Source organism: Dermacentor silvarum, chromosome 10, assembly GCF_013339745.2.
Source record: "Dermacentor silvarum isolate Dsil-2018 chromosome 10, BIME_Dsil_1.4, whole genome shotgun sequence".
NCBI lineage: Eukaryota > Metazoa > Arthropoda > Arachnida > Ixodida > Ixodidae > Dermacentor > Dermacentor silvarum.
In genome coordinates, this window is record NC_051163.1 from 132,042,986 (window position 1) to 132,055,531 (window position 12,546).

Consider the following 12,546-nt stretch of genomic DNA (forward strand, 5'->3'; position numbering starts at 1 on the left):
ACAACTTTGACGGGACCACAGCGTCAGTTCAAATAAACCTGCAGTTCGAATTAAGCGTGTTTGAATTAACGAGATTCGACTGCATCGCCTAATTATTACACAGTAACAAGCAACCGTGGGAACAATGCGCCAAGCACATGGCACACCAGTGGCTGCCTTACGGAAGCTGCCGTAACCACATAAGTGACGCCATGCAGGGCTTCTGAAGTTGACCCAAGTTGACCCGCGCATTGCCCAATTGCGAAGGCCATGGTAACGCCATCAACAAACTGAGCACACTTGGTGGCCGTGGCACGCCGACTTCATTTTTCATGTAGCATTGTTGTTCTGTGGCTATTGGGTGGCACTCTAAGTCATGACACAGTTAAACGTGGCATCTAAAGCCACAAAAATTCTAGCCTAGGGTTTCTCTCATGTTGCTTGTATTTTCAAGTTTCTGTGAGCAATAACATTGGTTTGCGTACGTTGTAATTACTTTTCCTCCTATTTGTTTGACGTGCTGAGAATAGCTCTACAGCAAAGATGGAGCCTTAAGAAAGTGTTGCTAGGCACCCCCTTTAATGAATCGTGCACGTCCACATTCGTGTTGAATCACATAAATTTGACTATTAAGTTGGTCAATGCTCTTCTTTTATTTCACTGTAGAGATAACCTAAATCTTCATTTCTAGTTCTTGCACTGGTGCCATTTACCTCAACACTACTTATTGCCACAGCCTCCGACAGAAATGGGAAGCAGATGTTCTTAGCTTGCTTTCTCAGAGGATAAAACCAGACTGAGAAATCGAGCGACGCGACATGCGTGGCTCTAGAGATGGCAGTGCAAACACCTCAGGCGACCCACTCAGCCGCCCCTCTTTTACCCTCCTCCGCTAAGATTGAGCGAAGTGATCCAGTCTTGCTTCTTTATGATCACACTCCCAAAGCGAGTTTTGGCGGTGATCTGAGGTTCAGTAGGGGAGTGGACAGCTGCAACAGAACAAGAAGAAATGAGAGTTCAGAATTTATATGCAAATACTATATAGAAGCACACCAAAGGAAAATGTCACCAAGCGACAGAAAAACAGTAGTAAGCAATCAACGAGCTCCACACAGACGTGATAAACATGGCCTCCACTAGAACTGCAACCGATGATACCGGAGACCCTGTTTTGCGCCTAATGGATGCATTGGAGAGGTGGTTGAGTGTTGTGTGCAGAGTGCGTCGGGGCAAAGACAACTTCAACGTAGAGATTGCCAGAGCGTTATGACAAAATCCAGGTAAAGACGAAGACGATGCACAGCTGCCTCACGAGAAAAAAAATGGCTGGGCCAATTAACATCTTCCACAGTGGTGCACTCACCACAGCCAGACGGTGAGACGCCAGACTTGCCTGGAGGTTTTTCACCAGCAACACAGTTGGCCTAGCCTCGAGTGCCTGGTAGCGGCTGAGTCAAAGTGTAAGCCTCAACACTTTTCTCCATGGAAGCTACGGAAGGTCTCCGAGGCCAGCAACACGGCCGGGTTTAGTCCCGAGTGACTGGTGGAAACCAAGAGTCGGAGCGGACTGCTTCGCTTGGCCTCGTCTCAATGCACAGTCCATAGAGCACTTGGGAAACCGCCTGGATCATCCGCAACATGATCAGGTGTAGGCCCAAGTGTTGCCTTGCCTGGTGAGAGCCACATGTCTGAGCTTACGGCTTTGCCTGACCTCAAGCCTCACATTCTCAATCTTCAACCGACACAGGAGCAGCCGGACTGTGCCTCGCTGAGCTGATGTGATGACTGCCTTCCCCTGGCCACGTCTCATGGACATGTACGTCTGACGCATCAGCCAGTTGTCCTTCCCGGTGAGACTGTTTCGAATTGAAGCTGAACTTGCATGCTTCCTTACATTACCGTTACCTAAAACTTCATGTTTGTAATGGGCGTCTTTTGTTGTGTGTCTGTGCTGTGTGGTATTGTTTATATAAAGTTAACACGAAGAACAGCCTCGTCAGTTTCTTGAGAACATGGTTCTCTCAAACGCAACTTTTCTTTACTCCAGAGAATCTCCATCACAGGCTGTGCTAGCAAACAATGACTACAGGCTGCAGTGACAAATGGTGCTGCAGAAGATTGGTGGGCTCTAGCGCCCCATACCATCATTGCAAGGAGTGACCTTTTCGCCGTTGTATGACACAATGCCTCATTCCAGTTCACCATAGAGAGAAGGAATATGTTTCCAGTTCGGACTTCTGGCCCGAGTCGCACTTATCTGATGCAGTAGAATCCAGGCACTTGACTACTACAGAAAGTGGATTCTCATGCCGTCACTGAATCTCGCCCCAACACATAAATGCAAGACTAGCCAAAAGACTGGAGTTAAACAAGGCACAGTTCCACGTACCCAGCTTTGTACTGCTAAAGTGTTAAAACGGTGCAATACACACAGGACTGAGCAAATAGAACAAGAGCTGTGTGAAGCGGCTGAGATGCTTAGGCTAGACAACTCTGTTAGCGTGTTTCATTAACAGAAAAATAAATGGCTTTCTTGAGCCAAAGATAGGCATCTCTGATGTGGGATATGCATGCATTTTCTTTTTTTTTGCAAATGATTTTTCTTGCATGTTTGAGGTTTCTAGCGCTCCTTTGTCTCATTTTATTCCATCAGTTCCTGTGTGGTTCACACTGTACCAACTGGACCAAACGTCGACCCTTCCCGTACCACTAGCCTGATTATGCATCACTCTTTTTCCCTCTTTAGCTTTGAATCACGAATAATTTTAAAGGGAAACCCGAAACACCACTCTCCTATAAAATGTAGGGTTCGACGAAAGCTCGTTTGGCACGGCACACTTGTGTAAAAATGGGGACCAAATGAAAGCACGAGAAGATGTTCCGGCTGTCTCATGGATGCCAAAGTGTCAGTTTTTCTTTTTACCTTGTAGTGTTTTTATGTGTTCAGTGTCCCTCAAGCATGCCACCCCTGTCCTACACATTCAATGTCTTTTCGGGGAAGGCAATATTGCTTTTTTGAGGGGCCGCTGACATCTATGGTTCAGGGAACCTGCTTTGCCTCCCTATTATATGGTACATTTCTAGTTTAAGATTGTCCCATGTGCTGCAGCAAGAACCACAAGGAGTTCCTGGTGGATCATGGCTGCTTTCAATGCTCACAATTTGTTGGTGACCCCATGGTCCAGTTGGCTATAGTTTTCGGAGAGAAAAGTACAATGTTATCTACTCATCAAAACTATTATATTTATTGGCATCATATCAACTTGATCACTGCAGTCTGGACTGCTGAGAAGTAATATATATATACAGTCAAACCTCGACATAACGAAGTTGTACTTGCAGCGAAAAACTTCAATAACTCGCAAATTTCTTAATTTCCAAGTTTTACTGTTTCCAGCATTAAGAACTACACTAATTCCCAGAGCATTCCTGGTGGATAGTATCCTGTTAGTATGGACTTCTAAACAAATAGCTAGCAGGTCACGCCATAATAGCACAGTTATGAGCCCCAGCGAGTGCGATACAATGCTTCGACGTGGCTCACGGCGTCCAAGATTTGCATGTGTTGCGTTGTGCGGTGCTGTAAATCTTGGACACCATGGCTGGCCGCGCTTTGTACCTGCAGCCGGCACCCACAAATTAAAGGCAAACTCGTAAAAAGAAACAGATATTCATCCTCAGCAACAAAAAAAAATCTTATGGTTTCGCCAGAAAGGCAGAGCATTGGTGGCGACGGCAAAGTGAGAACTACACAAAGTAAGGCTTGTAGTTTTATCGGCGGAATGTGTGCTCAGGTGAACATTAACAGGTCGCACTCGATGACCACGAACGAATTGATTTGTGAATCTGCGTCCATGTTCAGTGCGCATCGGTTGTGCGTTTCGTGGATCGCCAATAATTATTAATGGCTTCTCCGGGGCAGCATGTCATTCTTGGACGCCATGTTGCACTCACCAACTATATGTATACAGTGGAATCTCGATTATACGAATCTCACGGGGTCACAAAAATATTCATATTAGCCAAAATTCGTATCATCGAAACACAATTAAAACTAGCTAAATTAAAGAGTCGGAGGTGAACTCACTCAGGCACACACACGTAAAAAGCACTTACAGTATAGATTACTTATAACGTAACTGTTTATAGTGCAGAACTGGCTACAACGTGGCTTTTTCCGACTCCCGTTTACCCTCCCATAGAACTCCATGTATACGCATACCGCTTACAGTGCAGCCGCGTGAGACAAAATACCGGTTATAATGCGGCTTCCGGTGGAAAATCTCGCCGACAAGGCCGGTAGCGAGCACGCTTCTCAACGAGGTGCGCCCACAGACGGGAGAGCAGATCAACGAGGGCGATGCGAAGGAGGAGCATGAAACGTGGAGCATGAGTCCAAGGGCGATAAAATCGTCGCCGCGCGCCGTATGTGCGAGTGAAAGCGCGCCTTTCCGCGCGCCTTAACGCACGGAGAGCGAACGCACAGCGGAGAGCAAACACGACTTCCATCATGGCCGGGCGCGCCAGTCGAGCCCTGCCCTGCTTCCGTCGCGCGAAAGGCTGGGAGGTATGGGAGGGAGAGAGGGAGGGGGGGAGGGGGGGAGGGGGGCGATGCTGTGCTGTGGGGCACCAAATGCATATCTTGCAACCGGGCGCAAGGGTAACTGGCGACGCAATCTCCCACGCGAAAGGAGCAAAGCGGGAAGGCAGCGCAGGAGGGAGGGAAGGAGGGAGGGAGGGGGGGTGTGGCTTCTACTCTGCCAACAAATGTGTTCTTATACTTTGCGCCTGTGCCGGCTGTCGGGGTTCTCGTGCGCGCCGTATCTTGAAAGGGATCTCCACACGGCTCTGACCTTTGTATGCGCTGTGCTTACGCCGCTCAGTTTTCGTAGAAGCGATAGACCGCACGAACCTTCGCTCGCTCCGGCGGCCTCGCTTCCCCACGCAGGCAAAACAGGTGTGGGGGGGGGGGGGGGGCGGAGCGCAAAAGCAAGAAAAGTGCCATCGTGTCAAACTCTTCGCGACCAGTCGCGGCCTCCGCGCTGTCCGACGCCACGTCCGCGCCTCCGCACCAAAAGAGAAAAGGAGAAAGCGCGTGACTGCGCGCTGTTCTCTTTCGCGGCCGTCGGTGGGGCGGCGTTTATTCGTATCAACCGACGCGGGTCGAAAATCGATTCGTAACAACTGTTATATATATATATATATATATATATACATACATACATACAGTGGAATCTCGATGATACGATCACGGCTAATACGAATTTCCGGATGATACGAATATATATATATATATATATATATATATATACCGTATTTATTCGAATATAAGGCGGTCACGATATATATATATATATACATACATACATACATACAGTGGAATCTCGATGATACGATCACGGCTAATACGAATTTCCGGATGATACGAATTTTTCTGTGGTCCCGGCCGAGCCCCATTACTTTGCAACGTGCTAGAGAACGGTTGTTACGAATCGATTTTCGACCCGCGTCAGTTGATACGAATAAACGCCGCCCCACCGACGGCCGTGCAAGAGAACAGCGCGCAGTCACGCGCTTTCCTATATATATAAATATATATATATATATATATATATCCAGCCAAACCCCTGGATTGCCTCCATCATAGACTTCCTTGCTGACCCGTCATCGCGGCCAACCACTCGTGCGTTACGCTGTCAAGCTCGCCATTTCACCATTCGCCATACTTAATTAACAACCGCCATACTTAATTAGCTGGATATCTGCATACTTAACTAAGCGCACACAATTCGTCAGCATAAGCGACTGCCCTTCAGATGAAGCACCAGTTACTTCCGGTGCTCCTCAAGGCAGCGTGCTTGGCCCCTTGTTATTTTTAATATATATTAATGATATTGTAGAAGTAATCACTCACCCCGTTCAATTAAGATTGTTTGCGGATGATTGTGTTTTATTTAATGAAATTAAATGCCACGAAGACCAAGTCCTCTTAAATTCTACCCTTCAGCGCATTCATTACTGGTGCCAGCAGTGGAACATGGAGCTCAACACTAATAAAACATTTTCTATGAGAATTACTAAAAAAAAGCACCCTTTACCGTTTACTTATGATCTTGCCTCTCAACCCTTATCCGAAGTCGAGGAATATAGGTACCTGGGCGTTATCATAACGCATGATCTTTCCTGGAACAAGCATATCTCTACTACATGTGCTTCAGCTTTAAGAAAACTTGGTATGCTCAGGCATAAATTAAAAATGGCACCTCCGGAAACCAAGCTGTTGGCTTACAACTGTATTATAAGGCCTACACTAGAATACGCGGCAATTGTTTGGGACCCGTACACGAAACGCATCATCGATGCATTAGAAAAAATTCAGCGAAAAGCTGTACGCTTTATATTTTCTAAATACCGTCCAACTGACTCTCCCTCAAACTTAATGAAAATGAATAATATACAAACACTAAAATTGCGACGAAAAATTCAAAGGATTAAGTTCCTCTATCTGCTTCAGAATAATCAGCTATCTCTTAATCCGCAACAATACATACAACTGCTAGCAGGGCGATTTACAAGGCACCGGCATGCCAAGTCATTAACTCCGTATTTTGCCAGGACCAACACCTTTAAATATTCCTTGTTTCCTCGCACTATAGCCGAATGGAATAACTTGCCCATATCGCTTCTTATTAACCCTGAAAGCATTGAGTGTGTTGACAGCTGAACATGCGACAGTTGAAAAATGGTTGCTCCTTGTTTATCTTGTTTTGGTGCAGTGTTTCTGAAATTGTAATTGTAATTCCATTGTAATTAATTGTTGTTATTTTTGTTTTGCTACTCACGTACTCTTGCATTTCCCTGTTGTTGTTGTTGTTGTTGTTTTTGCTGTACTTATGCCCCTCCTGCAAGGGCCCCTATAAGGCCTGCAGTATTTTCTAAATAAATAAAATAAATTCGCGACGACCTGCTTCACCAACGCAATTACACCTCTGACTGCCGCCGGTGGTTATTAGTAGTACCTCGAAGCCTGCGTTGTGAAATCTGCGCATCGTTCCACTCTGATCCACAGTGTGCACACCTCGAGACTTTTCAAAACCTACCAGCGCCTCCGACAACGCTACTACTGGCGAGGAATGTACAACTACGTCCAAAAGTTTGTTCGCTCATACCCCGATTGTCAGCACTGGAAATCTTCACCCCAGCTCTCGCCAGCTGGTTTGCAGCCTCTACCCTGCCCTACGCGGCCGTTCGGGCGCGTTGGAATTGATTTCTATGGGCCACTTCCCTTGACGTCGGCTGGTAACCACTGGGCCATTGTTGCAGTAGATAACCTCACACGATACGCCAAAACCGCCGCTCTCCCCGCAGTTACCGCGCGCGATGTTGCCTCATTCCTGCTTCGCCTATTCATCCTGCTGCATGGTCCACCCCAGGAATTGCTCAGTGATCGCGGACGTGTCTTCCTGTCGGAAGTGGTAGAAGCCATTATTAAAGAGTGCCACGTTGTTCATCGTATGACTACGGCGTACCTCCCTCAAACGAATGGCCTCACAGAAAGCTTCAACCGTACACTCGGTGACATGCTTTCAATGTACGTCGCCTCCGACCACACGAACTGGGATGCCATTCTGCCCTTCATGACCTACGCATATCATACCGCTATGCAGAGCACTACTGGATTTTCACCCCATTTCTTACTGTATGGTCGACACCCTTCGCACACCACCGACACCATTCTACCGTACCGGCCGGATGCATCCGAGTGTGTGCCTATTTATGCCACAGTCAGGCATGCAGAAGAGTGTTGCAACTTAGCACGGGCCTTTACTTCCGATGATCAAGAGTGCCAGAGGAGCACTAGCGGTGACGCCACTTCCACTGTCACCTTTGATCCAGGAGCGCTCGTGTCGCTCTCAGTCCCTTTCACTGCCCCTGGCCTCTCATCAAAACTGGTCCCAAAGTATGAAGGCCCTTATCATTTTCTCGAACGCGCATCTCCTGTGAACTATGTAATATAGAACCAGTTGAGCCATCTTCAGACATGTGCCGCCATGGACGAGACATTGTCCATGTCGACCATTTAAAGCGTTACTTCGACCCGCTCATTGTGACGAGCTGTTAGGTCGCCGGACGGGTCCTTTATCGCTCCCTGGGGTGATTGTAGCGAAGAAGAGAGATGCTAGTGGATTCAGCACTACTGGCTCTAAACGCTAGTGGGTCGAGCGCTCTCGGTCAGCAACGGCTCTCGTGCTGGGAAGCTGCGACTGCCCTGCCCGTCGACGTTGCGCTGCTCCGAGCTCTTCCAAATAAACACCTTTAGAATATATATATATATAGCAAAGTGTCACATGCACACAGGTAAACATGAACACATCTCACTCGATGACCACGGAAGCTTGCTGTCAAAAAGCAGGAATGACGAAGCACGGCAGCAGCAGCGAGGGAATTTACCTTCGCGCTGCCTCTCGCATCAACGCAAACTAAGTGTTGAAAGCTGTGGGGTCTCACATGTTCTCTTGGGACAAAGGAACGACAACACAGTAGTGCAAACAATCAAAAGGGCATTTATTGCACCTTTCATACACTAATACATACTAGCCGAATTGCTACCAATAGAACATTCACATGGGCGCGCGACAAATCAAGTAAGTCCGACTCACCGCGACCCGATAGCGAGCGAATACGTTCGCCCCATGCTATGACACCATCGCCTTGTCGTTCACGTGTACAGTCACGCGAACGGTGGCGTGCTCGAACGATCCGTGTTCGTCCATACTGGTGTCCTGCTCTTAGCCTCGCGCGACCGTCGCGCGAAGCGGGCCGGCGCACGCGCGAAGCGTTCGTGCGTGTTCGCCGCCGATCCCAAGCCAAAGAGAGAGCGCCTCCGACCTTTTTCTCCCAAGTGACCCCGCCGTTCGCTGGCGTTAGCATCGCGACACTAGCGCCATCTCTCGCAACGCGCCGCAACCACCGCCGGGCTTAGCCACGCAGAGAAGCCGGACTACAGGAGACATGCGGGGAAAACAACATCAGGGGACGCGTGAGAGTCGCGCATCCCCACATCACCCCAACCTTAAATCACTACACATACGCCGGCGAAACATGTCACAAGGCCTATCAACGCGCGTGTCAAAAGTTAGTACATGCAACAGTGGCGCCGCCGAGTAAACGTCGACGCGTTGTCCACAACGTGCGAGCCGACATTGACTCTGGGGTTCACCGCTGGCGTCCGTTGGTCACAGCACCACAGCACCACGTCTGCAGATTCGATGGCACGACTCCAGCCCAGGACTCCGGAAACGGCGACGCAGAAGTCGGCACAAGCAAGCGTCGCTCGCGCCCTGCTGACGAGAGCCGCAGTAGCCGTTGGTGACTGCCGGCTCTTTTCCCAGCCGCCGAGGGTTGCAAGCCGGACATCGGCAGCCGCCGGAGTCGCTGCGCCGAATTGACCACAGGCATCTCCAAAGCCTGGGGTAGCTCGATTGTAGTCCGGGGCAGCAGCGCTGACGATGTGCAGGTGACAGCAAACCAGGGGTGACTCCGCTCACGCTGCGTACACTCAATGCACTCGACAAACACTAAAGTAGTGCAAGGGAGAGGAATTCGGCATACGCATCGCCCACGTGGTACGATGTTCAATTCGGCTAGCGAAATTTCAGACGGCATTTCAGATGCTAAGTTCACGTGAACAAAACTTGCTTTCTTGAGTCGAACGAGTAATTTCAATTCGTGCGAGGCGAACTAATGAGGGAAGCAATGTGCGACATCTCAACACCATGGTCCACCAGGTTGTTTCCCTCAATGTGCGACAGGCGGCTTTGTTAAGCCTTAGGCCTAATGCGTCGCTACTTTGACAACAACCGGCATCAAAAAAAAAAAAAACATCACCCAAAATGGGCACAACAGGCAGCCGCGAGGAGACGTTAGCTCTGTGAGGTAGTCCTACCCCGCTCGGTGCACACAGCATCCGAGTTGACGGCGCCCACCGTCCCAGACGGTGTCGGAGCACCCGGTGCCAGGCCGCAATACCAGTCAGCCCGTAGCGGCACCCGTAGCCCGCGGCCACCCGGCTCCCTGAGCCGTGACTTCCGAAGTCAAAGAGATAGAAGAAGCTATTTACATATGAAATTCGGACCACCCACGAGGCTTCTGTACTCACTCGCTTCAGGCTTGCCAATGCTCCGCGGGCGCTAGACCTCGCTCTCCCAGGATGCAGACCACGTGGCTCTCGTACCGACGAGTGTACTTCAACAAAACACTCGCGAAAAGGCTTAGCATGTTGAAAAGTTCAAACACGCTACAGCAACCGTCGCCTCGCTCAAGAAAGCACACCGCCGACACTAGCGATCAAAATCCACGCTAGGACTACGCTTCGGTTGAAACATCTCGAACCGAGCAAAACTGTTAAAATTATCGTCCGATGCCCCAAGAGCCCCACGTTGGGCAGCTAGATGTGGGGTCTCACATGTTCTCTTGGGACAAAGGAACGACAACACAGTATTGCAAACAATCAAAAGGGCATTTATTGCACCTTTCATACACTAATACATACAAGCCGAATTGCTACCAATAGAACATTCACATGGGCGCGCGACAAATCAAGTAAGTCCGACTCACCGCGACCCGATAGCGAGCGAATACGTTCGCCCCATGCTATGACACCATCGCCTTGTCGTTCACGTGTACAGTCACGTGAACAGTGGCGCGCTCGAACGATCCGTGTTCGTCCATACCGGTGTCCTGCTCTTAGCCTCGCGCGACCGTCGCGCGAAGCGGGCCGGCGCACGCGCAAAGCGTTCGTGCGTGTTCGTCGCCGATCCCAAGCCAAAGAGAGAGCACCTCCGACCTTTTTCTCCCAAGTGACCCCGCCGTTCGGTGGCGTTAGCATTGCGACACTAGCGCCATCTCTCGCAACGCGCCGCAACCACCGCCGGGCTTAGCCACGCAGAGAAGCCGGACTACAGGAGACATGTGGGGAAAACAACATCAGGGGACGCGTGAGAGTCGCGCATCCCCATAAAGCACAGCACATACGAAGCTAGTTTGTTGTCGCTGACTTCTGCACTTGCACCTCGCTTTTTTTTTTACATGTTCTTTACACATTTTGGAAGATAAGAAGTCTTCAGGCACGCAGCCTTCCACGTCGGATCTAGCAAAGCGGTGCACTTGTTTACATCGACATCGACAGCCACAGATCGTTGTTAGCATCAGATATTGGAGGAAAGGTGCATCCCTGATATGAAATAATGTCAAAACACAGAATAAAACACACACATCTGCGCGTACTAGCCGTGAGGTAAACGCAGAGGTAAACAGTGTATCTCTTGAATTAAGAAATGTGCCAGCATAACAACATGTACAGACCCACCCATCTATGTAGCGAATGCGACCGGCAGCCTACGGGAGCTGTGAGGTACACATGGGCTGGTATTTTGCAGCGATGCATTATGCTTTATTCTATACTAGTCTTATCATCCACCGCTCACGGCCGGCTGATCCCGTTGATAACGTGAGTAGACCGTCGCTCTGACGACTGACCAAGCGCAAAAAGGCATTAGCATCGGAAAGGCATTGCTACAAAATACTGGCCATGTTGGCACAGCGCTGTGTTGCCGCTTGCTGCTCGTTTTTGTAGTCGATTTCAAATCGCTAAGGGCATAACTGAACTATAAAAGCAGTTTTCTTTGCCCTAACTTGTTTACTTTTTAGTTCAGGTCCGCCTGTAACGGGTGCACGAACTCGACGGCGCCAGGCCTAACCTTCGCTGAACAGGATCAACATTGGATCAAACTTCATGTGCACGGCTTGAGAGGGTTGAAGCTTGTGCATTTCAACTTTGTAGGCATGTTTTGACTCACTTTGAGTGCTATTACTTATATATATACAAGCTAAGGCGTTGCGGCTATCACATTATCGGTTCGATGGCCAATCGTGCGGGGTTTGGTCCAACGATGGTCAGCGCGCCGAGTTTATCGGTGCCGTCGAAAAGAAAGCCCGTCGCAGTACAACAACTCGCGTTCGTCGGTTGCGTCTTGTAGGCCTGGTCTCAGCGACACACTGCGCTGAATAGTCGGCTAGTTGTTGCCGTGAGCATCTTGTTGGTCCCATAACGACCCAGTGTTACCGCGCCTTAAACGAGTATGTGAAGTCAGGCACAAGCTTCTACTACCAGCAAGCGAGGACGGACGCTGCAAGAAGACTTCATCAGCAACGGAATGTTCTGATGTGTTGCCCAAGTGTAATGCAGGGGTTTATTGATAAATTTGCGATTATAGCCATCAACGCAAGGGCAACTACATCTTTCCCTGCGCAGTCCGGACGAAGCCCTTGCCACTTTAAGTTTTAAAGTGGAGTTGCAGTCTTACGCTACGCACGTTTTCGGCACCGCACTGACATCGAGCTACCAGTGGGGTTTCACTGCGGTACACGGCACGAGTGTTTGCAGTAGCGTGCGTCCGAGCGCTATTTTTTTTCTAGGGGGACTCCCCCGAGATGGGGCCACGCGGGCGACCCTTCCAAAACGTTTCGCGACTAATCCGCCAGGGCAGGGCGCATGCGCCGTCGGGC

At 49.5% G+C, this 12,546-nt stretch overlaps 1 protein-coding gene across 1 annotated transcript in view; it reads right to left on the minus strand.

The window, feature by feature from the left end:
• Positions 1-613: 613 nt before the first annotated feature.
• Positions 614-12,546, minus strand: part of LOC119430944 (uncharacterized) — a 53,824-nt gene continuing 41,891 nt past the window's right edge. The window contains exon 8 of the mRNA XM_049657188.1: positions 614-968. Coding sequence (XP_049513145.1) covers positions 859-968 — 110 coding nt within the window. The 3' untranslated portion in view covers positions 614-858. The remainder of the gene's footprint in view (positions 969-12,546) is intronic.